Here is a 26,493-nt window from a genome sequence, read left to right as displayed (position 1 = left end):
AAGTGACTGAAACCCCCGCTGAGAAATGATGAAGCCGCTTGAATGGATCTGGAAACCAACAGCTGATTTCATGTAAACGTCTTATTCGGCGCCGGATTACAGTAGCATACTACTCATACTACTTCTGCAGTATGTAAAGTTTGCGAAATGTGAAGTATATAAGCACTGTGTGAGATGCGGAATCCCATAATGCAATGAATTTGACTGTGATGAACAATCAGCATATCAGTCGCAATTCTTAACATTTTTACATAAAATTAGATTGAAAATGTGATAAAAATAAAATGATCATTTAATTAAAAAATTATATTTCATATACCGACCATATTTGATTTACCAACTAGACACCACTCACTGCATTAAACAAATGTAGTATATATATTTGTGTACGTATACAGCACAGGCAGTATGCAGTAAACCCATGATATTTATTATTTATTATTTAATGTGTTGACGTAATTTCCACAGAAACAGGAAGACAGTAGAAGCCAAAGCCGTTGAATCGTTCACTATCCCCTATTTAGTGCACTATGTCCCATTCACCATGTAGGAAATAGTGAATGTGTGAACAAGTGACCGATTTCAGCCCAGCTTCAGCGTCTATTTATAATGTAGGGGGCGGAGCTTCAGATTCTAGAAGGCATTTGATTGGACAGTAAATCTGATGAGAAGCTGAAGTGCCGCGTGATGTCATCAAAATCATTGATCATATCGGTGGAAGTGAGAGACTGGAAGTTTTGAATGCTTATATCTTCTAAAAGCAAATTTTGTAATTTTGTAAGACTAACATATTGATACTAAAAGCCAAAAAACTTACATTTTGATTTCATGGGGACTTTAAAATCGGAACAAATTCTGTCAGATCTTCCAGTGCGTTACATACCCATCCTGCGGGTCCTGATGGTTTTGGAGCGGGGCGTTCTGTGTGCTGTTTGGTGTCATCATGGGCCGCTGGGTCGACGCCTCCCCCGTCTCCACGGTTACAGGCCCCTCCTCTGTGTGTTCTAAACACAGTTATTTAAATGTTGTAACATTGTAACCAGGCCACATTCTCTTTGGAATAACAAGTTCAACCTAACAGTGTTAAGAAAATATTTTAAAACATTTTAAAGTTACAAACCTGTTCTAAAGTTTGGGGTCAGTATATTTTTTTCTAAAAATAAATTAAGATTTTAATTCAGCAAGGATGCATTGAATTGATCAAAAGTGAAATGAAAGACATTAATAATGTCACAAAAGATTTCTATTTCAAATTAAAGCTGTTTTTGTAACTCTTAAAAAATGTATTATGGTTTCCACAAAAATATAAAGCAGCAGAAATGTTTCTTGAGCAGCAAATCATCATATTTGAATGATTTCTGAAGGATCATGTGACACTGAAGACTGGAGTAATGATGCTGAAAATTCAGCTTTGATCAGAATAAACTACACTTTATAATATATTCACATAGAAAACAATCACGTTAGTTGGGACTCGTTATGTTTCATCATCATCACGGGCACTAATTCTGTTCAGCTGTGCACTCATCAGTCACCATCATTATCACCTGTAAATCTGTTCAGTTCTGTTTCAGTTCGGGGTCCGGTCTCGTCATCTGTGGAAGTGTTGTATGTTGCTCTTTTCCTGTTCGAATTACCTGTTGGATTTATTAAATATTACCTTATTGTGTTTATACAACCAGCACTGTGACAATTTTCACAAAATTATTGTTTTTACTTTAGTTTTGACCAAATAAATGCAGCCTTAATGAGCAGAAGAGACTTCTTTCGAAAACATAATTTTACCTACCCAAAACTTTTGAACAGTAGTTTATGTCTATTAGACAAGAACTGATAAGAACTGATAAGAATGTGTACCTTTAAATGCAATGTAAATCGCTTTGGATAAAAGTGTCTGCCAAATGCATAAATGTAAATGTCTAACATTCCTCAAAAGCACTGGATATATTACCATGAGCCTGTCTATCTACATCAGTCTATGTTATGATTAGTCTAAAACATCTATGATGATCTTAACTTTGAAAGTCTCCAGTAATCATTATAAGGTTACATAGCTATAGTTTGTCCTTAAAAGGCAGAAAATCTGACTTGACCTCCTTTGGGGCATTAAATCAATTCCTAAATCATGAATTGGTTAAGGTGTGTGTGTGTGTGTGGGTGTGTGTGTGTGTGTGTGGGTGTGTGTGGGTGCGCGTGTGAGTGTGTGTGTTGTATGTGGGTGTGTGTGTTGTGTGTGGGTGTGTGTGCGTGTGTTTTGTGTGCATGTTTGTGCGTGCGTTCATGCGTGTGTGTGTGTGTATGTGGGTGTGTGTGAGTGTGAGTGTGTGTGTGTGTTGTGTGTGTGCGTGTGTTTTGTGTGCATGTTTGTGCGTGCGTTCATGCGTGTGTGTGTGTGTGTGAGAGAGAGTGTGTGATTAAGTGTGGGTGTTGTGTGTGCATGTGGATGTGAGTATGTGCGCTTGTGAGTGTGTGTTTTGTGAGTGTGTATGTTGTGTGTGGGTGTGAGTGTGTGTGCGTGTGAATGTGTGCATGTGTTCATGCGTGTGTGTGTGAGTGTGGGTGTTGTGTGTGAGTGTGAGCGCTTGTGTGTGTGCTTTGTGAGTAAGTATGTTGTGTGTGGGTGTGAGTGTGTGTTTTGTTAGTGTGTATGTTGTGTGTGGGTGTTGTGTGTGAGTGTGAGTGTGTGCGCTTGTGTGTGTGTTTTGTGAGTAAGTATGTTGTGTGTGGGTGTGAGTGTGTGTTTGGTTAGTGTGTATGTTGTGTGTGGGTGTGAGTGTGTGTTTTGTGAGTGTGTATGTTGTGTGTGGGTTTGAGTGTGTGTGCGTGTGAATGTGTGTGTGCATTCGTGCGTGTGGGTGTGTGTGTGAGTGTGGGTGTTGTGTGTGAGTGTGAGCGCTTGTGTGTGTGCTTTGTGAGTAAGTATGTTGTGTGTGGGTGTGAGTGTGTGTGTACGTGCGTGTGAGTGTGTGTTGTGTGTGAGTGTGTACGCTTGTGTGTGTGTTTTGTGAGTAAGTATGTTGTGTGTGGGTGTGAGTGTGTGTTTTGTTACTGTGTATATTGTGTGTGGGTGTGAGTGTGTGTGCGTGTGAGTCTGTGTGTGTGTGCGTGTGAGAGTGTGAGTGTGTGCGCTTGTGTGTGTGTTTTGTAAGTAAGTATGTTGTGTGTGGGTGTGAGTGTGTGTTTTGTGAGTGTGTATGTTGTGTGTGCGTGTGAATGTGTGTGTACATTCGTGCGTGTGGGTGTGTGTGTGAGTGTAGGTGTTGTGTGTGAGTGTGAGTGTGTGCGCTTGTGTGTCTGTTTTGTAAGTATGTTGTGTGTGGGTGTGAGTGTGTGTTTTGTTAGTGTGTATGTTGTGTGTGTGTGTGTGCGTGTGAGTGTGTGTGTACGTGCATGTGAGTGTGTGTTGTGTGTGAGTGTGTGCGCTTGTGTATGTTGTGTGTGGGTGTGAGTGTGTGTTTTGTGAGTGTGTATGTTGTGTGTGGGTTTGAGTGTGTGTGCGTGTGAATGTGTGTGTGCATTCGTGCGTGTGGGTGTGTGTGTGAGTGTGGGTGTTGTGTGTGAGTGTGAGCGCTTGTGTGTGTGTTTTGTGAGTAAGTATGTTGTGTGTGGGTGTGAGTGTGTGTTTTGTTACTGTGTATATTGTGTGTGGGTGTGAGTGTGTGTTTTGTGAGTGTGTATGTTGTGTGTGGGTTTGATGCGTGTGAATGTGTGTGTGCATTCGTGTGTGTGGGTGTGTGTGTGAGTGTGGGTGTTGTGTGTGAGTGTGAGTGTGTGCGCTTGTGTGTGTGTTTTGTAAGTATGTTGTGTGTGGGTGTGAGTGTGTGTTTTGTTAGTGTGTATGTTGTGTGTGTGTGTGTGTGAGTGTGTGTGTACGTGTGTGTGAGTGTGTGTTGTGTGTGAGTGTGTGCGCTTGTGTGTGTGTTTTGTGAGTAAGTATGTTGTGTGTGGGTGTGTGTTTTGTTAGTGTGTATATTGTGTGTGGGTGTGAGTGTGTGTGGGTGTGCGTGTGTGTGCGTGCGTGTGTGTGTGCGTGTGTGTGACTCTGACCTGCTTTGTCAAGGCACTCCAGGTGTCTCCTCCAGTTCTCAGAGGTTTCTGTGTCCAGAGCATCACCTTCAGGGGCCGAACGCTGAAGATCTGCCAGTCGCTCCTGTGTGGCTTCCAGCAGCGGAGCCGGATCTGTACGAACACACACATTCAAAGAGACGTAAAGCTAAATTAGTGTGTGGTTACCTGGGCGAAAACAGCTCCGTTGTCAACAGTCAATAGTGTAGCGGCTCATGTAGCACCGCTCACACTGAAGTCACTTTAAAACCAAACAGCTTTCTGTTGCTCGATATGGTGAATGTGCAGACCAACTTTAACATGATCAGAATCTGTGGGGAAATATTAAACCCTCTTGTGAAACTCCTGATCCTGTGGATTCCTATTGAAATGAGCGGAATTTTCTCATTTCATTTGTCATCATTTAAAACATCAGTAACACTTTACAATAAAGTCCCATTAGTTAACATTAGTTAATGATTTAACTAACAACGAGCAATACATTTGCTTAATATTAACAGATAAAAAACTGTTTTAATAATGCATTAGTAAATGTTGCAATTAACATTAACTAAGATTAATACATGCTTTAGAAGTATTGCTAATGGTTGGTTCAATGTAGTTAACTGATGTTAACAAATGGATCCTTATTGTGAAGTGTTCCCAAAAAATCCCACATCAGAACGAATCAAGATATTCCCTCTATATCAGGCCTAAAAACCAGCATCCTCCGCTGCTTAACTTGCTCCCAAATACTTATCTAGACAAATCCAACAAAGTAGAAGAGGATAAAAAGTCACCCAAAAAAAAATAGCATATATATGTATATAAAAAAAGGTGAGATTCTTTAGCACAACAGAGGAGCTGTTTTGCAATGCATGCGTCTCAGTGAGGGGCCCATGGGGCCAACTAGGAGGCTGTTTCTGCGCTAACAAGTCTCCTCTGGATCATTTGATCATTTAAATTATTATGCCAGGAATCCTCAGGAGGCGACTCGGCTCTCCACATCACAGGGCTGTTTTTAATCTTCCGTCTTCCCTTTCTTCCCCTGAAAAAGTTCAGCTCTGCGCGGCTCAGAGAGGAGTCGTGCTCCTGTTGTGTACCTGGCAAAGGAGGTGACTCCCCGAACCGAGGAGGCTCATGGGAGCGGGGCTGACACGGGGAGGGGAGATACAAGTCTTTCAACACTCCAAAAGAAGAGGGAAATCGCTTCTTTTTCCTCCTCGACCCGTGACGGCTTTCATCCCGCGCGACAGGGGTCCTGATCCGCTCACTTCTCTCCGACAGAGACAGATCCGCTCTCGTAGCTGCAAAACACCCCTGGAAATGCGCGGACAGAAGATATTTCCAGTTTGATTTTTCCTCCAACTGAATCGAGGTCAGATGGGGAGGCCGCGAGGGCGAGTGGCGTATTTAATAAATCAGGATATTAAACACAGTCAGTGAGACTTTAGAGCGTCGGAATAAATGCAGAGCGCATGCACGTGTGCGCTTTGTTACAAAAGCACGGTGGAAATTGCGTCAGTCACTTGGGACACTGCTTTTAAGAGTAGTATAACTCCTTTTACACAAAGACGACGGATTAAATCAGTGCGCTTCTGCGCATCAACTCCTTTATCGCTTTCTTTTAAGTTCTAATGATTAAACCCTTCAGGGTTTATTCTCAAACGCAACCAGAGATTCTCCTCAATCAGAAAAACTCTGCAAACTTGATGCATTTGTGAGATGGCAGAAATCACATTATGGAAGCCGCTGAGATATTAAAGTGTGTGTTTGTGCATCTGAATGATGTCTGGATGCATCTGGATTAAACTGTACTGGGAAGTGATCAAACCAGAGACATATTGCATGTGGCTTCTGCTTAATTTCCAGGGAAAGAAACCAATAACACAGTATCAAAAGGGATATTTCTTTGCACATGTACCAAAGCAATACAACATTTTTATTTATATTTATTTTTCCTGGCATGGTCCCATAGTATTTCTGTTTTTTTTTAGTTGTACATCAGCAGATGCCATGATATTCTAGGAAAGACCATGAAGTTCTATGTCCAGTAAATATTGAAAAACGTAAGTTTGAAAAATAACATCTGATTTTTGGATGGTACTTTCGAAATTCATGTACCTTGCTATTTACATGATGCAAAAAATACCATGGTATTTTGGAAATACATCATAGCAGTACCAGAGAAAGCCAAGTAAACCCTGAAGTACATGAATTTCAGTATCATGGTATATTACCTTATAATGTACCATTAAATTACCATAAACCATCATTCTATCATGGTACCGCCAAAGCTTCTTTTTTTACATATATGCACCATGGTATAAATATATACAGTGGATAGCATAAGTGAACACACCCATGCTAAAGTTGCCTAAAAAGAGGAATAAAAAATCATCTTTTGGAAATTGATCTTAATGCCTTAATTTAAAAAATGAGGAAAAATCCAACCTTTAAGGACACCAATTTTCTCTGTGAATGAATAATGTATCGTAAATAAATAAATGTTCTTCCTTAAAATACAGGGTGCATAAGTCAGGACACCCCTATGTTAAATTCCCATAGAGGCAGGCAGATTTTTATTTTTAAAATAGTGCCCCATGCCAATCTCTAGGTATGGTGAAGGGTGTGTGATGATGTGGGGCTTTTCTAATTCCAAAGGCCAAGGGAACATTATCAGGATGAATAGTATCCTGAATCCATGAATCCATGAAACAACTGGCCTTTAAAAATAAAAATCTGCCTGCCTCTATGGGAATTTAACATAGGGGTGTCCTGACTTATTCAACCTGTATTTTAAGGAAGAACATTTATTTATTTACGATAAATTATTCATTCCCAAAGAAAATTGGTGTCCTTAAAGGTTGGATTTTTCCTCATTTTTTAAATTAAGGCATTAAGATCAATTACCAAAAGATGATTTTTTATTCCTCTTTTTAGTCAACTTTAGCACTTATGCTAGGCACTGTAGTACTCCAAAAAGTCCCATGCTACTATCATGCTTTTTTTGACAACAGGAGTAAAAATGTAAATACCATAGTATTCCATATATAATACACCACCCAAAAATGAAGATTCTGTCAGCATTTACGGATGGAAGTCAAAATAATTATATATAGGATTAATTATGTATTATAATTATATAGAATGTCCAAGTAGCACACATAATTCAATTAATTGTTAATAATTTAATAATAATTATATATATATATATATATATATATATATATATATATATATATATATATATACATTGTTTTTTGGGGGGAAAATATATTTCATCCTATACTCCACGTATAAGTAAATATGATGTCTATAGAGGAAACACTTTGGAAAATCAGTTTTCATCGCATGTCAATTTGTTTTCCCCCATAAAAAATGATGTCAGAGCTGTAATACTAAAATAACTGTGACGTTCATTCTGTCCAATTTGCTTTGTGCTGTAAAGTTTATTCATGTTGATTACGGCGGCTATTAAAGAGTGCCAAACATATTCTATCAAATCAGATGCAATCATCCCCTGATTAAATGAAGTGTTAATGGCACGTAAAGGAGGACGGGTCTCGTTCAGGCCCGCGCTGGGTTTGGACATCACAGATCGCCCATTATCGTTAATGAATCTGTCCTTTAACCGTCCATGTACATACACTACTCGTTTTCTCATTTCTCCATAACTTCATTACGCTTGATTGGATGTTTGCCTTCAGGTCATGTTAACTAATACTAGCAACCCCCCTTATAGACTGTTATAAATCATAACCACGCACACAAAAAAACAAAACAATCAATTTCAACACGTGTACAGAACATTAATATGAGAATAAAGCGGTTGGGGAATGTTTCTGGTAGTATGTTAAAACCCACACATAACCATACTACTGGTGCTAGTTCTGCTGGATGTACTGTGTACAAAACCTAATTCTGCTTTATTGAATTACCAGAAGTAAAGCCAAAATTTGTATTTATTTGTGAGACGACAACTGGAAACCACCTGCAGAATCAAACATGCACAACAAGAGGTCACATGACGATGATGTAGCATACTACTCTCCATCACTGCATGCTGCATATTGTTTCATAGACTATTTCAAAAAGAAGTATACAGAGCACAGCATGCAGTAAACACTATGCATGTGAACCCAGCCTTTGTTCCTGAAGCTCAAACAGCATGGTTCTTGCACACCAATATCATGAACAAAAACAAAAATACTTGAATAAAATGTAAATCAGTTTGGATAAAAGCATCTGCCAAATGTATAAATGTATACTTCTGTTCAAAAGTTTGGGGTCAGTACTTTTTTTCTTTTTTTTTAAATAAATGAATTAATACTTGAATTCAGCAAGGATGAATAAAATTGACCAAAAGTGACTGTAAAGACATTTATAGTGTTTCAAAAGAGTTTTTGGTAACACTTTACAATAAGGTTTCATTAGTTTGTTAACATGAACTAAGAATGAGCAATACTTCTACAGCATTGATCTTAGTAAAAGTTAATGTACAACATTTACTATTATATTTTTTAAAATTGAAAGTTGTATGTATTTCTTAACATTAAAGAATGCACTGTGAACTAACAATAACACTAATGAATGACTGTATTTATAAGTACTGTAACAAATGTATTTCTCGTTATTAGTGATGTAGTTAATGCATAAAAAATAAATAACAAATGAGACCTTATATAGTGTTACCGATTTTTTATTTTAAATAAATGCTGTTCTTTTGAACTTTCTGTGCATCAACAAATCCTGAAACTTTTTTTTATCAAGGTTTCCACAAAAATATATGGAGCAGCACAACTGTTTTCAGCCTTGATAATAATCAGAAATGTTTTTGAGCAGCAAATCATCATATTATACTGATTTCTGAAGGATCACGTGACACTGAAGACTGGAGTAATGATACTGAAAATTCAGCTTTGATCACAGGGAATAAATTACACTTTACAATATATTCACATAGAAAAAACTATTTTAAATTGTAATATTATTTCACAATATTACTAATTCTACTGTATTTTGGATCATATAAATGCCGCCTTAGTGAGCAGAAGAGACTTTTTCTCTCAAAAACATTTGGACGATATTTCAACGGTTTTTTGCAATACTTCCAGAGTCACCAAGATCTACTTCAGATTCTCAATAAACAGTGATGATCTTCACATCAGCAATTTGCTGATTTTTAGGTTTTTGTGTGTCAATGGTTTGATGTGGACATGTTGATTTCAAAATCGAGTCAAAACTTGATGATACTTATGAATTTTTTTCCAAACTGTGTTCCACAAAAACCTGCTTTTCGTCTTCTGCTTTCAACTCTAATTAAGATGCTTTTCATGAAAGTTTATCTTCCCTCATACCTGATAAAACGACAGCGTAAACTCTCCGCTCCTGATGCAACATCCCCCCAACTGATGACCCAACCCCATCCAACATAAACCCCATCGATTCCACAGCGTGCGCATGTGAAGTCAGTCCAGTAGTGAGCAGGTGTGTGTCAGGGCGGTCTGTCTCGGCCCTGTCAGCGCTACACCGTCATTAGCAGCGGGGAGCACGCGCGTCTCTCTGGGCCCTCTGTAATTACGCTCTGACATAATTAACCCAGCAAGCCCATTAGCCTAGCGCCGACTGCAAAAAAAGCTTTGCTATAATTATTTGTTGTGTGCATGCTAATGAGACCAGCTGTGCGCCCATCGTACAACACGAACAAATTAATTTACAAGGCTGCGCTTTAAGGTTTTTTTCCCCCCTTGTACCTCTCAAATACACACTCAAAAAGTGTCACGTCTTTTTTGGCTATCAAGTGGGTGCGCAAAGTTCAAAAACTGTCTCTCGTCAGACGAGCTGCTGGGGATGAACTAGTGTTTCCCACAGATCAATGAGAAATACAAGTCAACTTCTTATTTTAAGCTAAACAAAAAGTGGCAATTTATTCCAAGTATATATTCAGAGAACTATGTGTGTGTGTGTGTGTGTGTGTGTGTGTGTGTGTGTGTGTGTGTGTGTGTGTGTGTGTGTGTGTGTGTGTGTGTGTGTGTGTGTGTGTGTGTGTGTGTGTGTGTGTGTGTGTGTGTAGAGAGAGAGAGAGAGAGAGAGAGAATATTACACTAAACATCTGCAGACAGAGCTTTGCATATTAGGATTTAAAACCCCATAAATTCCTCATGATTTACACTTCAGTCAGATTAATATGGACATTAAAGTGAAGTTAGATGCAGATTACATTACAATAATACAAACTTAAGTGTAAGTACAGCTTCCTTCTTCACTTCCTGTGAAAGATTCAACTCATTCATTAATACAACACTAACTACAAACTACTAAAAAGTAGCAGTATTACCCCACTTCTCATGGTTCTTATCTATCTATCTATCTATCTATCTATCTATCTATCTATCTATCTATCTATCTATCTATCTATCTATCTATCAGTACCACAGTATACACCACATATCTCACAATAATATGAAATTGTCATCCGATTCCAATAACATGGCATATTTTAACATTTTTGTCTGTGCACAACCATGGTAACATTGTGACCTGATCTTAAGTGTTCCATGAAAAACATCATTGAAACTTAAATTTCTCTCAATTTAACATTCAACATTTCTTTGCCCTTCATACTCAAGCAGTAATAATAAATGCTTTTGCAAAAGCCTTGATGAAGAAAGTAATAAAGTGGAGAGAGAACGAGGTAAAGAGAGAGATGCGTCTCTTCCTACGGCTGCGTGCGCTGAAAGACAAACTTGCCTCTCAAAGCCTTTTTGTTTTAGTGGCGTTGTGAAGGACACAGTCGGACAAACATCAATAAGAATCAGCTGAAGAGCGCTTGAAAGCGGCGCAGAGGAGCAGCTGCGTGAGGCTCCGCCAGAGACGAGTGATCTCAATAAAAGATGAAGGATACAAACAAGAGGAAAGCCAACAGATCGGCCGAGCATTTGTGTTAACTGGAATATTAACTGAAGGCCACCAGGATGATTTCAGGAGACGCTGGTGACGTCTGGTGCACTCGTGAGGTCAAATGTTGAGCAAAACATCTATTTAAAAGCTGTGTGTGATTCAGATAAAGTCATATTCACCATCTGTGAGAGACTGTAACTTAAAAAAAGACACTTCAAATGTCTGAATGTCATTGCATTAGAATCAGAATATCAGAGCAAGTGCCATTGATTTCAAAGATGCATTTACAGACTTTACAAGCAAAACATTTTGGCCCGACATCCTTAAAACAAGACTGACTTGCAAATAAACCTCAATAAATTTAGAGTTGTCTATAACATGCATTGTATATATGAGTTGTTATTTTGAATCTTTTCAGTGAATCAAAACCAGTCTGAACGAATGAACCAAAAGATTTGCTTATAAATCAGACTCATCGGTTCTCCATTTAACATCTCGCAGACTCACTGGACGCAAGACCACCTGGTGTTAATGGGTTTTACAATTGCTTAAATGGAAATTTTGGTCTCTTAAATGACTTAATTTTATGAGCTGATCTTTGAACTGAACTGGGACACTTAGAATTGCAATAAAAAAACGTATTCATAAAGCTTGATCAAAAAAGTAAACAGCATTATGTGTTGTAAACATATCTATGGCTTATTGGAGCGTCTTAGAGCATGTAATGAATAACTGAATTGGTTTTGTTCTTTGAAAAGAAAAGTTCAGAAGGAAAGATTTGTGTAAATGAGTCAGACCACTCATTATTACAAAAATGCCAATGGGCTGAGAACAATAAGCTTAATTCAAAACATAATCTCTTAGAACAAATCTTAATATCTGACACCATTTTGCTTGTTTTTAGGAAGTTTAGAATTTTTTTTTTTTAATTACTGGAGTAAATTACACTTGTTTTATATTTTTATATTTAATGCAAAGTAATCCAAATACTTTGAGGCAACTGTATTCAGTCACATTTCCATGCACACAAACTCTACAATTACTTTATAGAATTTACCGTAATTTCATCAGGCAAGGCACTTAAAAATGCCATTATTTCCATGACGGTCTGTCAAGAGGATATTGTGTACTGTAAGATGCTCTGAGACACGTGAAGCCTTATATATTCACCTTCTCAAACACACACACTTCAGTTTTCTCCCTGTGGGCTTGTTCTCTATAGGGACTCATTGGCCGGGCAGCACTTTTATGAACATAATGCATTATTAAACATCTCAAACATCTCCTGGGCTTTGTGTTTATTACTGCTCTTACAAATCATCAGTACATAATCTCTAGCGGCCCACAGAGATCTCTCGCTTTCTCTCTCACACACACACACACACACACACACACACACACACACACACACACACACACACACACACACACACACACACACACACACACACACACACACACACACACACACACACACACACACACACACACACACACACACACACACACACACGGATCTCTAGCAAAAAATCCCCTGAAACAGTCACATCTACAACAATAAGACACCCAAAGTGTGAACTACTAATGAAACATGTGACACGGTCCCGGAGGACCTCAGGACCATAAACAACCAGAATTCAACGTTTCTTTATTTTCTAGATGAAAAGGTAAGTCTAAGCGTGTTATTTTTTAAGGGTGCAAAACTACAGTATTTCATGTGAGTTTCACCTTCAGTCTGGAGGAAAATAATGAACTACGAAAAATACTGTCACTCTTCCATGAACACAGTGACAAAGAGGCTTACAGATGCGTGAGGGAACTACCAGGAGAAAAATACACAATCCGCTGTAAGCGTTTCAATACACAGATGCTAAATTACATCTCAAACTGTCATGAACTTTGAATTCTTGAATGGTTAAAGCTATAGTTCACAAGCATTAACTGGCCATCATGTATTTCCAGACATGTATGACTTGAATTTCTTGAGCAAAAAAGGAGATGCTGATCAACGCTGAATGAAGATGCACACTGTCAAGCTCCCAAAATTACCAAAAAACCCCATCATAAAGCACCAAAAGAGGTTAATATGATTCATGCACTCTATTCCAAATCACATGCCAAGTTTGTGTGAAGAACAAAACCAGATTTAAGTCCTAATTCACTGATCCACAGATCTCAAATATCATGTTTTCATTCAAAATTCACAGTTTGTCAATTTTATAAGCAAATGCAACACAAAGGATTCAGACATTTATGTCACTGTGATTTTTAATACTCTAATGTATTTTATATATTCATTTTATTGTTTTACCTTTGTCCCATGTGCATTCTCAATCTCAAACTATGAAAATCTATAATTAAAAAAAACCTAATTTTTAAGAACAACTGTGATAATCAAATAAAGTATTTGAGCTATTTAACTATTGGTCAGTTCATCAAACAACCATCAAATGACTTCAGAAAATTTGTAATATAATGCAAGATTCGTTTGAACTACTTTAATAACAATTTAATGATGCTTTTTGTCCTTTTTTGAGCCTGAAAGTATGCTAAACGAAAGTTAAAGCCCAAATTTAAGCCGTAATTCGCTGATTCACAGATCTCAAATTTAATACTTTTATTCAAATTGGGGACATAAACCCCATGTTTGACATCAGTGATGCAAAATGCCATATTAAACCCAAATAATTTGAGCGCTAGCCGACAGTGGAAGATTACCAGTGAATGATGACTTAAATTTGGGTCTGTTCCTCAAACAAAGCATTAAATGACTTCAGAAAACTTGGAATATAACTACTTTTAAAACACTTTAAATTAGCTTTTTTTGTCCTATTTGGAACCTGATAGTACTGTATAATTAAATCGGTCTGGGTGGTTACTTTCAAAGCGTTTATGAACACTGTGTGAGGTTTACAGATGAGTAAATAAGTTCAGCTGCTGAAGTGTGGCGCAGTACCGCTGGTCACCACTAGCCTGCGCAATAGCACTAGCATTCATTAGAGAAAGCGGCAGGTTTACTGGGTCTTTCATGACAAAGGCGTCATCAGAGCCGGCTAAAGTTCGGTCCTCTCAAACAGAACTCGTTTTAGCCTACACGCAGAGATTTCCTGAAGATCCAGAGCTCTCGACTGACATGAAAAGAGCAAGACACTGCCTCAGGGGTACTGGTGGAGGAGAGGTGTGTGTGTGTGTGTGTGTGTGTGTGGGGGGGGGGGGGGGGGGGTTACTGGTGGGGGGGGGGGGGGGTTACTGGTGGGGGGAGAGGTGTGGAGGGGGGCACAGGGGGATTATGGGTACAAAAACACAGGCATAGGTAGAGCGCGCACCCGCGGCGCGTGTCTTACGGCGACGCCCCTGGCAACAGCCTCTCCAGGTGAGACTGATTCAGAGACGCCTTTGAGTGACACTACATGCACACACACGCTCCTCTGGAGGGACTAACTTTGACTTTACCCGCTTTTCCTCCAGTAAGCGGATGCAGAAACGGAAAGCATCCATATGACCGCGGGGCATGAATACGTCGGCGCTAAAAACATATAACCGAGAGGTGTGTTATTTACGGCGGGCGAAGGCTCTGATGGTTGTTCTTGCAGGAGATTCGGATGGGGAACGTGTAACAGATGGCCTGTTAACAACATCAGGTGAGCCGCGAGCCTCCCAGAAGAACTACCTGAGAACGCAGAGACGCTCCGAGTCGGACGCTTTTAGAAACCAGACAACAAACCTTCCCTTAAGAGCCACACGGTGCAAAACTCAAGAGCTGCCAGATCTGAGGAAGTTGCCAATCGTGGAAACAGACAAAGAAATAAAATGTTTAACTTTGTTATGGGGGAAAAAAAACATGTTATTTTGGTGAACTCACACACACACTATATGTCTCCCGGGAATGTTTTTTCAACTGCAAGCGCTTTTATGTCCTGCAGGGTTGATTTTTATTAACACTAACTGAAATAATAAATTTTTGTTGTGTGAATTCTACTATCATTTTATTTTTAATACTGAAATGTCCTTTATATTTTGCTTTTATTGTTTTACCTTTGTCCCAGATACATTCTCAACTCCAAAATATGAAAAACTGAATACAAATATTTTTAATGACATTTGAATATTTATTATAAAAAATTAAATAAATATTTTCAATTTTTATTGTATGAAAAAATTATTCGCCACACAATAAATATTGAAAATGTTTATTGTACCCAAAATTATGATGTAATTTAACACAACCAAAAATACTAACCCTATAATAACATTTTATGAGAAGTATACAATTTTTATTTTATTTTGGTGAACACACATGTACACACAAACACACACACAAGCACACACAAACATGCACACACAAACACTCGCACGCACACGCACGCACGCACGCACACACACACACACACACACACACACACACACACACACAACGCTATCTATCTTTATGAATACATTCATTGACATGCAATCTCAAGCTCCTTACCCAAACCCATCACAACTAAAAGCCTAACTCGAACCCTGACCCTAAACCTAAATAAAACCTGATCCCTAAAACCAAGTCTTGACCCTCAAACATGCCTTTAAAGGCTCTCAGAAACTTTTATAGTTTTAACTTAGTCTGTGATACATTCTCAATCTTAACACATGAAAATTCACCATACAAACATTATTTTAAATTATAACTATGGTCAAATATTAAAATAAACTAGAAAATATTTAAAAATTATATTTAGATTTATTTTTTCACTCAATAAATGCTAAAAATAAGTTTGTTTACACAAAATTTTTATTTTCATCGCAACCAACAATACTAACCCTAATTGTGTTTTATCAAAGATAGACAAAATAATTTGAGAAATATTGAGGTACATATCACTTTTTAATTATCATATTTATAACAGAATGTTTTATCGTGCATAATTTCCAATAAGGCTGTAATTTTGTCACAATATGCTAAACGTAAAATATTTAATTGTGTATATTCAGGATACATAAAATTATTAAATTACTCTAAGCAAGAAAAAAAAAGAGCTGGACACAAATGTTTAAAATGTCATTTCCACCACCAATGATGGAAATGATATAAAAATTGATGTTGCACATTAGTAGTAGACAAATGAAAATATGTTTAGTGAAAGTGCAAGTTTATTTTCTTAACATCCATAGGGCCAAAAGTGCTAGAGTTTGAGAAACACTCACATCTGTTTTACAATAATTTTTTTCATAATTATACACAGCTGAACAATCAGGGATTCAATAATTGCTGACGAAACAGTAAAACAGAGTAAAACATAAGAACGTGGAAACGGGGAGCCATCATTATGTTGATATCAGACAGAAAGAGAGACACACACAGCGATTAGCATGTAGACCGTAAAGGACACATCAGCATTTTCCCTTCGCCTCCTCCTGCTGTGAAAAGACAAACTCAACTCTTTGTAGATAAACAGATGAGCGGCATGTTTTGTGTTAACTTTATCAATACCTTACAAGCGGCGCATTAAAGCAGCGGACGCAGGACTCTAACGGTCAGATATGAGTTTATCTGAAGAGAACCTCACGGAGAGAATCATAATACAGTACTATAGAATCATTATTATGACATAATCACATAAAACGGGTTTGAGTTGCTAAAGTAGAACCGAATTTTATCCGTCGGGATTTGACTGGATGGAAATATGTTCAGCTGTGATATTATTACTAGGGCAACCCTAACCCTACATATTAAACTTTAGCGCATAATTCATCCCACACTGAATGATGCCTTAAATAATGAGGCTTATTTTTCTAAAGAGAATCTACAATTCAGAGGATCATCATTTTATATCATCCTATCGCCTAGCCCTAATCTTTATTGTAAAATAAATGTATTTTTCAGAAATTCCAACGCTATCTCACGACCACTTCGTACGAGTGAGTACAAGGTGGCTTATTCGTATAAATTCATACGACCTCACTCGTACGAATTTGTTCGATTTGTCTAAACCCCAGGTTTAGGGGTAGGTCATTCGTACCAATTCATACGAATTGGGCAACTCGTAAAATATGTACGATTTAGCAAAAATCTTACCAATTTGTAATGGTTTCTGTACACCTAAAGACTTTGAAAAGATTTAGAAAAGACTTTATAAGATTATCAGCTCACATCTAAAGACTTGGGTTCACAGTTTTTAGTCTCAGACTAAAGACTTGCGATAATATCAAACATGTTTGATATGAAAGATTAGAGAAAGACTGGCATAAATCGGGTCGCCGACTGCAGATTATCACCTCACATTTAACGATCGAGACGACGGGAGCGCGCCGAGACTCCAGTAAGATTCCTAAAGACTGCCGGTCTTTAGTCTGGGACTGTGAAAATCCTTTGGTGTACACCCGGCATAAGAGTGTGGCTACAAATTAGCCACCTCGCAAAATGCGTACGAATTGGCGTGAGATTAGTGGTTTGCATGTAAACCCTTTAAAACAGGTTTTTATAATTGTTGATTTGTGGTACTTTGCTATACAAGTAAAGACAGATTGTGTTTGTGCTCTGATTATGAACACAAACATGCTGGATCAACAATCCACAAGCATGTTGGTGTTGGAAGCTGAGCTAGTTTACTGTACTTTATGCACCTGGAACGGTTCATTCCCCGGGATTGGGGGGAGGGGGGGGTGACCTTGCACAAAGCCAGAGGAAGGAACAGATTAATAGGTTGCTGTAGACAACAGGCTCACCCTCACAGATGGCAAGATCCGTCAGAGGTCGATACAGATGAAAACGTAGCTCTTCACAGCGAGGTCAAGCTCCGGGTTACGCTAGCATCACACGAGACCGATGACATCTGATGGCCACGGCTTTTGGGGGGAAACTTTGGCCACGTTTAACCACGGTCACCCTTGGTAGCATGCAAATCAGAACGTGTTTTTGTGCAAAATGAACCAGCCAAAAAATAAAATAAATAAATGCCACTGACGAGGTCAAATGGAGTTATTCTCTGGGACTGGAATCAAAGATGGCTGATTTGAAACGCTCTACGTACTGAGCAACTCCAAACAGCACTGCTTGCACAAAACACAATTTCAATTGCACATGTCAACGCTGCAATATTTTAATAAGCATATGCTGCACACACAAATAGTGATTTAAATCACACTGAGAAATCATTACTTTTCAGCACTGAATGACCTAAAGGTTGCCTTATCCACCATCTTGGATTTATTCACTGAGTCAGTCAGAATGCATTCTGGGATTGCTGTCTAGTTAAGTTGCCTATGTTGCCTTAAAGGGATAATTCACCCAAAAATCTAAATCCTGTCATCATTTACTTACCCTCAAGTTGTTCCAAACCTGTATGAGTTTATATCTTATGCCGAACACAAATGAAGATATCGTGAAGAATGTCAGTAGCTAAACATTTGATTACTCTTTTCCATACAATGGAAGTCAACAGCTGTTTGTATTCTGTGTTCAGCAGAAGCAAGAAATGCATACAACTCAGAACAACTTGAGGGTCAGTAAATGTTGACAGAATTTTCTTTTCGGGGTGAACTATCCCTTTAAGTTGCCTTTTTAACTCTTTTAAATTTACAGCTTTCCATGTTTTCACTCTTATAGGGTAGGGGGCGCTATGACACATCTACTGAAAGAGTACAGAATGTCCTGATCAAAAGACAGATGAAGAAACAGCAGAAACAAGGATAGCACATGCCATAGATATATGCACTAGATGTCGCCTTGGCTACGGCAGTTCATTGTAACGAATGCGTCAGTAGAGCCGCCATCATGGAACAGGGGAGCACCTCCTCTTTAATGCATCAGCGTCAATGTAGGAAATGCTCTAACGGAAATAAAATCACCATAAATCGTCATTAACGCGATTTTCTAGTTGTTTTGGTTCGTTCCAACGGTCAGACATGTATTTATCATTGAGTCTAGAGACATTTTAAAAAATTTACACAATTTCACATTCTTGTGAAATGTAATCCCTTGCTGTCTGGTTTTTAGATTTCGTTCGTGTGAACATCCATACGCAGCACAAAAGTCCGGCATCATCCATGAATCCAGCGTTACCTAGCTACTTCCTATGACGAGACCCCTGTTCCAAGATGGCGGCGGTTTGGACGCATGCTTAGAACCTCAAGGCGACATCTAGTGTATATATCTATGAGCACATGTAAGCAGAAATACATGATCATCAAAATTAAACAGCAGATAAATCAAAACTGTCTAATGTTACTGAATGAAATGTCTACCCAGGACGAGCTTTAGGACTGTGAAGCTTTGAGTGTGTTGATGGACTCCATCTACTCCATCTGTGTTTTGATCATCGTTCTGAATCCCATCTGGATGTACCCTTTGACAAAAATGTGATTTGATAGTTTGTTGATAAAAGTTTGATAGGAGTGTTGATAAAAAAAAGAATGCATGGAACCACAATAAAACGTTTTTGTTGTTGTTTTCTAAAAGCAGAGGCTCTATTCTTTCTTTTGATATATTGCTGATATGTTCTGATACTCATACAACAAAATGGGGGCCATGACAATTTTGTTAAAATGATCAAGAATGCTGGCAGTGGCTGGCAACTTTAAAAAAAATGCTGGCGGGGAAAGAGTTAAAGAGCCGTCTCATCAGGAGTGCACCTATGACACCTGTAAATGCTGTCTAGGTAGGCAGCTCCCTAGGTTTGAGAACAGAGTTTATCTCTCCAGAAGAAGCTTCCATTACAATGACTGTGTAAAGAGTGGCACAAAGCCTTCTGTGATCTCTGATAGGACGGTCTAGCGTCAGGCCCCTGTCCTCTTTCTCCCGTCTCTATGTGTCTCTTTCTCTCTTATCGTCTCTCCTCTGCTCCACACTCCTCATCAATCCCACATTTCACATCCAACTGAGCTCTGATTGGCCCACTGCAGTCATCAGAACCCGAGACCATATGGACCCACCCGACCCCAAACCACTCCAACAAGCACATTAAAGGAGCCACTTTCTACACGTTCATAAACCTCATCATTTAGTTTTACTTACATGATCATTTTCTAACAGACAGTTTGTGCTACTGTATCTTTAAGACGTCCATATCAGTATGACCTCATCAGAGCAAACCAAGTCATATGTTAATGAGGTCATGGAAAAGTGCACTTTAATACAGTGGACTAGTGACTAAATCAGTGTTGAAACAGTGGTAAAATTATTAAAAATAGTTTTCGTTAATTAAAATAAAGCTGAAATAAGAGAAAATATAAACATGAGATGAAGAAACATTGTCAACATTTGTGCTGTAACTTTAAGATGTCTATCTTAAAGAATATCTAAGAAGTTCAATATCAAAAATCATTTTTGTTAGTTGGAGCAAAGCTGAAATAAAATAAAATATAAATATTTGATATAAATCTTATATATCCTATATCTTTAATGAAAATTAGAAACGTTTTCTTGCCAACTAAATGAAATAAAAGTAGTTTAACTTGACGAATGAAACTGACTAAAACTGAAATAAAAATAAGTTAAAGCTAAATAGAAATATAAAAAAAATGACAAAAGCATGTGATAAAATTTTAATTAAAAGCTAATTCAAAATGTTAATAAATACTATATTTGTATATAAATAATCCTAATATAACACTGAACTGTATGTTTATGTATAAAGATGGGTGCTCATAAACAAAGAGTTAATGATTGTTATGTTGTGTATGTCTACATCAAACTCTTCTACTTTACAAGAGGAAGAAAAATCCTGTTTTACATGATATACTGTAAGACACTTAACATATTTTTAATAACCCCCAAAAAAAATTAAAAGAAAAATATCATGCAAGTTACTTCTTATAGGCTAATTGTGTTCCTTTGAGTCATGAATGTTCCTTGTTTCTGCAGGTTTGTGTGTGTGTGTGTTTGTGGCAGGTGTGCCGCTCACCTGGGGCCTCGATCAGCTGTTTATATATTCCCAGGAACGCAGACTCCGCCTCCTTACTGCGCTGGCTCAACGCAACCACCTGCAGCAGAGAGATGAGCTCATCAATCTAGGACACACTTAAGGGCCACGCAACACATAAGAAAACATTACAATCAATAATTCTGCTCCATATGTTGATACCGCAGAGCTGCAAATAAACTTTGTTCCAGTACTTAAGCGGAGAAAAACATTAGTATGATGGCTCTCGAGGAAAACTGTCTAATAAACTCACCAATGCAACAAAGCATCCGATACTGCGACAAATATACCGGATACTCAACTGGCTTCACACTCATCACAACCGGTACGTGTAGAGTTAATTCTGCAGTATGTAAACAGTGCATTATGGATGGCTTAATAATACATTTGGCAAGGTGTGCTGTAGCGCACTGCACAGAATGCTGTATCTCACAATAAACTTCTACTTCATGTCTGATGAATAAACTGATTTTTCCAGACGTAATTCCAAATAATTCCAATGTAAAAATGGTCATGTGACAAAATTTTTGCATACTACTGTTCACAACATCTAGCTTTGTATAGTGCATAGTGTTTCACAAAGATTTTGGCATGCCATGCACATATAAATGAATGTTCAAAATGTTTTTAAAATGTCTCTTCTGCTCACCAAAGCTGCATTTATTTGATCAAAAATACAGTAAAAAAGTAATATTGTGAAAAATTCACTGTAAAAAATGCTGGGTTGTTTTAATCAATTTTGGGTCAAATATGGACAAACTCAAACATTGGATTAAAAATGTACTTTAAAAATGTAACACAATGGCTGGGTTTGTCCATATTTGACCAAAAATTGGGTTAAAACAACCCAGCATTTTTTTGAGTGTTATTTACCCTTTAAAATAGCTGTTTTGTATTTGAATATATATTGAAGAGTAATTTATTCCGGTGATGCAAAGCTGAATTTTCAGCATCATTACTCCAGTCTTCAGTGTCACATGATCCTTCAGAAATCGTTCTAATATGCTGATTTGCTGCTCAATATGCATTTTTCATTATTTTTATGCTTTTGTAAATAGTACTGGATTATGCTCTAGTACACTATTATTCCGTTCTGAAGACTATAGTGCTGAATGAGTGAAGGCTGTGTGTGTGCGTGTGTGTGTGTGTGTGTGTGTGTGTGTGTGTGTGTGCGTGTGTGTGTGTGTGTGTGTGTGTGCGTGTGCGTGTGTGCGTGTGTGTATGTGCGTGTGCGTGTGAGTGTGTGTGCGTGTGCGTGTTGTGTGACAGAAATGAAGAGGAAAGTGTTGCTGACAGCTCTGAGTCTGTGCTGGACTACTGAAGCCAGGTCAGATTCAAACACAACCTCGACGAACCTGACCCGTCACCCCTGCTATTCTCCTCTCCACAGGTGACTCAAACCAATTACGGATTCATTTAGAAAGAGCGGGAGCAGAATGGGCCGCCACCTGGCCCCATAGAGAGGGCACCTGTGCCTGTGGATATGTGGGTTAGAGCTGCAAAGACCACACAGAAAACCTCAGAAACAACATTCGGGCCGTCATCGAGATTCAAGTGCACACTGGAGGGGAGGTTACTGCTCAAAACCCTGACGGGACGCTCGCTGCCCATGTGAAATACGAGCATGGCCTGCGGGTGAAGCGGTTTTGATGCCAGTTGTGATGGGAGGAGAGAGACTCACAGTGCCTGTGACTCAAATCAAACACAAAGTCCTTTATGTTCAAATCAAGTCATTAATGTTTGACTCAAAGGATGTTTTATACTGAAGTAAATCAAAGTATGCTGGGTGAAGAGAAGTCAATGGCTGCATTATAATACTGGATACTGTGAAGTATACACGAGCAAAACTTGTCAAGAACAGATCTGGGTCATATTTCAGCCCACAATTAAAAGTAGATAAAAAAGTTTTTTTTTTTTCAAAATTAACAAAATTTAAATGAGTCAATACACTATCAATACTTCCGAAATGTGTTTTTGGAAGTATTGATAGTATGGAAGCTTGTTTCCGCCACAGAATGAAAAAAATAAAATAATTGTGACTTTTAATCTCACAATTATGACTTTATTTCTCAGAATTGCGAGATATAAAGTCAGAATTGCGAGATATAAAGTCAGAATTGCGTGATATAAAGTCAGAATTGCGAGATATAAAGTCAGAATTGCGAGATATAAAGTCAGAATTGCGTGATATAAAGTCAGAATTGCGTGATATAAAGTCAGAATTGATTGATATAAAGTCGCAATTGCAGGTTATAAAGTCAGAATTGCATGATATAAAGTCAAAATTGTGTGTTATAAAGTCAGAATTGTGAGATGTAAACTATTCTGAGGGGAAAAAAAAGTCAGTCTTTTATTCCATAGAATTGGACTTTATAACTCGAAATTGCGAGAAAATGTCAGAACTGCAAGATAAAAACTCGCAATTATTTGTTATAAACTCAGAATTGCATGTTATATAGTCAGAATTGCAAGATATAAAGTCGGAATTGCGAGAAAAAAAGTCAGAATTGTTATTTCACGCAATTCTGACTTTACATCTCGCAATTCTGAGAAATAAAGTCACAATTATCTTTTAAATGTTTTATTCTGTGGCGGAAACAAGCTTCCATACTATGGTAAGGCTATTTATACGTGTTTATATTTCAGATCTGTTTGAAATCTTTTCGTGGGAAATTGCGTACATGCGTCGCTCGCCCGTGTGTCTCGTCATATCTGTAAATAGAGAAAAGTTGCTCCGGCTGCTTTGACGCTTGTCTGTTGTGGGAGTTTCAGAGGTTAGTTGAGTGTGTGTGTGTGTGTTTGGTGTGAGTGGCAGAGGTTAGTCTTCACAGCGAGCGAGAAAGGTTGACATGGAGCCGCTAGATCTCCAACCGGAGAATCACCCGTTTAAAACAAACACAGAACAGACGAGAGTCTGCAGGAGAAAAGAGAACGAGACCGAGCTCGTGATAAAACAAGAATCAACATTGGCTTGGCTTTTCAGTGATGGAGAGAACTGAAGGATGTGAAATGTTGTAAAAAAAGTGATGCTTAAATGGTGTTTTTATTATTTAACAGGTCAGTGAGGTGTTTTATTGAAGCTCTCTAACAAAGTTCACTGTAAAGCATTTATTGTGAAGATCATTTCATTATGGTTGTTGTAGCATTGGGCTGGAATTTAATTTCAAGGAAATATTGTGTCTATTAATAGGTAAAGCTACAGTAACGTCTTCAGCTAGTCAGCTTGAGATCCTTTCCATCTAAACTGGTTAAATCTCTTAAGCCTAGTAGTGAATGTTTTATGAGCATTATAATAACCATATTCATCCGCAGTCACGCAGAGCCGAAGCACGACCAATGTTCTTCTGCAGGGACTAAAGTTATAGTGTACCTTTAAAGAAAATTAAGCTTATTTTTCAGACGTCACTTAAAAAAATCTGGTGTAGGATTTACTTTGAAACAATTTTCACTCAGAAACCACTAATAATTACAAAGAAATGGCAAGTAACACATTGACACGTGAAATTTTGAAGTACAGACTGAAATAGTATTTTCTTGTTAAAACGTACTCTAATAATCTCTGATTCAAAAATAATTTTACAGTGTGTTTATAGAAGCCTAATACAATGGTAAACAAATTATAAGATAATTATTTATGTGTAAAAATTGTTTTAGCTGTACTTTGCCTTTAATTTAGGCTGATTTAAATGTTAAAAGGTTAATTCATTTCATCACTGCATTTTTTTTCTATTAATTAAAGAAAACAATCTTAATGGTTCTAAAAATAGGCTTTCTTTTCATGCAAAATATAATTATTTTTTTTTGGTTTTGAGGTGAAATATGAGCCAGGCATTTCCTTCATGGGATTTATTGACACTTAGAAATTAAAAACTGTAGGCAGTGTTATGTAAAACACTATGCAACATGCAACAAACACTGCAAACCATAGTATACTATACACATTTTGCATTTAATTCAGTATAGCATTCATTTATAGCATTGTGGGATGCAATATTCTGCGTGCTGATGCATACTGCACATTAAGTCAAATGCAGTAGATACATTTGCATTCTGCACACATTTATACTTTCTTTGAAAATAGTAGGCAGTGTGTCATTCTGAAGCTGCTCTATAAGCATCATGTCATCCGAAGTCCTCTTCTGCCGCTGAACTTCATGCAGAATACAGCAGCACTACAGGAATCAATACTGATACAATAGTCTCCCGCGCTCGCTGTCTAAAAGCAATTGTGTTTCTCTCTTTTTTCAAAGACATGGCCTTCAGTTGCTCCATCAGCACTGGAGCTCTCACATACGAAGAACACAAGCCAGTAAACACAAGGAAAGAGTGTGTGATGCGCACTGTGAAGACATGTTAAACAAGGCAGAGCATCTGCTGATTTGATCGCTTTAATTAATGCTGCTTCTCAACAAAACCTATTAAAGTCTACCCATGTCATTTCTGAACCAGCTAGTCACAAAACAACTGCAAATAGCCATTGGGCAGACAAAAAAATAGTCCCACCCCAAACTCATGCCATTGGTTGAGTCAGAACTTGACATGCAAACAGATCAAGACACAAGAGGGAAATACTACTGACATTAAAAAGTTATTTATTACCCAACAAAGATACTTTAAGTTGGTATCTCATACTTCTTTCAGTGTTCAGAATCTTATAGGAGACAAAAAAATCCACAAATTTATTTAAAAACTTGTTTTTTTCTTTCTCTTTCCTACAGCATCAGGACTGAAAACATGAATGAATTGCACACAGACTGTCTCACATATGGCCGGATAATCACGCAAAGATAAATCCCTGTAATTCTGCAAGAGACAACAAACATTTCCTTATGAATTTACACAAGATGAAGAGCCATTCCAGCCTTCATTTGTCAAGGGTATAATGACTTATTAGAGAAAGCATCATCACCATGACGATCACCTTCATCATCCTCATCATGTTTGATTTTAACATTTTTACGCACCTCTCAGAGTTCTTCATCATCTCTTAACGAGAGAACACATAGATTACCTCCAACATTACACCATTAACCCGTCAACTCCAGCGCCTAGACATCAATCACACGCACACACACACACGCACACGTGTGTGACGCGTGATCACACACGTGCATGTGCACGGGACGCCTCCACATCACTGATCCAGCATCCGTCTCTCCTGAGACAATCTCATGTCCAGACAACATACGACAGCAATGTTTGTGCTGCAGAAAATCATATTGAATATTAATTGAGATGGATTACTGAGAAAGGCTCATTTCATGAGAAATCACATTTACCTTGATCTTTTGAAATGTGAATTTTATGTACTACTAAAACATTCTGTAACAATTAGAGCTTAAAACGTTCTCTTTTGAAATTGAAATTACATTTATGGCTTTAGGAAAATTCATTTCTCCTGTATATAAACTACCAAAAGATTGAGGTCGGTTTTTGAAAGAAGTCTCTTCTGCTCTCCAAGGCTGCATTTAAAATACAGTAAAATCGGTAATATTGTGAAATATGATTACAATTTAAAATAACTGTGTTCTATGTGAATATATTGTAAAATGTAATTTATTCCTGTGATCAAAGCTGAATTTTCAGCATCATTACTCCAGTTTTCAGTGTCACATGATCCTTCAGAAATCATTCAAATATGATGATT

General features: G+C 37.9%; 1 protein-coding gene and 1 long non-coding RNA gene across 4 annotated transcripts in view; one reads left to right on the top strand and one right to left on the bottom strand.

Moving 5' to 3' along the window:
* The window catches only part of cux2b (cut-like homeobox 2b), a 163,504-nt gene that overhangs the window by 22,708 nt on the left and 114,303 nt on the right, over nt 1-26,493 (bottom strand). For 2 of the 3 annotated variants that reach the window (XM_077223423.1, XM_077223425.1), the window contains 4 exons: nt 20,829-20,907; nt 4,048-4,179; nt 1,548-1,637; nt 884-1,004 (listed from right to left, as the gene is read on the bottom strand). In XM_077223423.1, the coding sequence (XP_077079538.1) occupies nt 884-1,004; nt 1,548-1,637; nt 4,048-4,179; nt 20,829-20,907 (422 nt within the window). The remainder of the gene's footprint in view (nt 1-883; nt 1,005-1,547; nt 1,638-4,047; nt 4,180-20,828; nt 20,908-26,493) is intronic. The other variant, XM_077223424.1, reaches the window with a different exon arrangement.
* Nucleotides 14,238-14,925, top strand: LOC143732402 (uncharacterized). The gene is made up of 2 exons (XR_013201103.1): nt 14,238-14,320; nt 14,416-14,925. It is a non-coding gene; the product is annotated as an uncharacterized LOC143732402 (long non-coding RNA).

The sequence above is a fragment of the Siphateles boraxobius genome, unplaced genomic scaffold (assembly GCF_051911475.1).
Source record: "Siphateles boraxobius isolate OS27281-9 unplaced genomic scaffold, OSU_SipBor_1 9, whole genome shotgun sequence".
In the NCBI taxonomy this organism is placed as follows: Eukaryota; Metazoa; Chordata; class Actinopteri; order Cypriniformes; family Leuciscidae; genus Siphateles; species Siphateles boraxobius.
The sequence above is the reverse complement of the archived record's forward strand: the minus strand, read 5'-3'. Positions and strand labels throughout refer to the sequence as shown.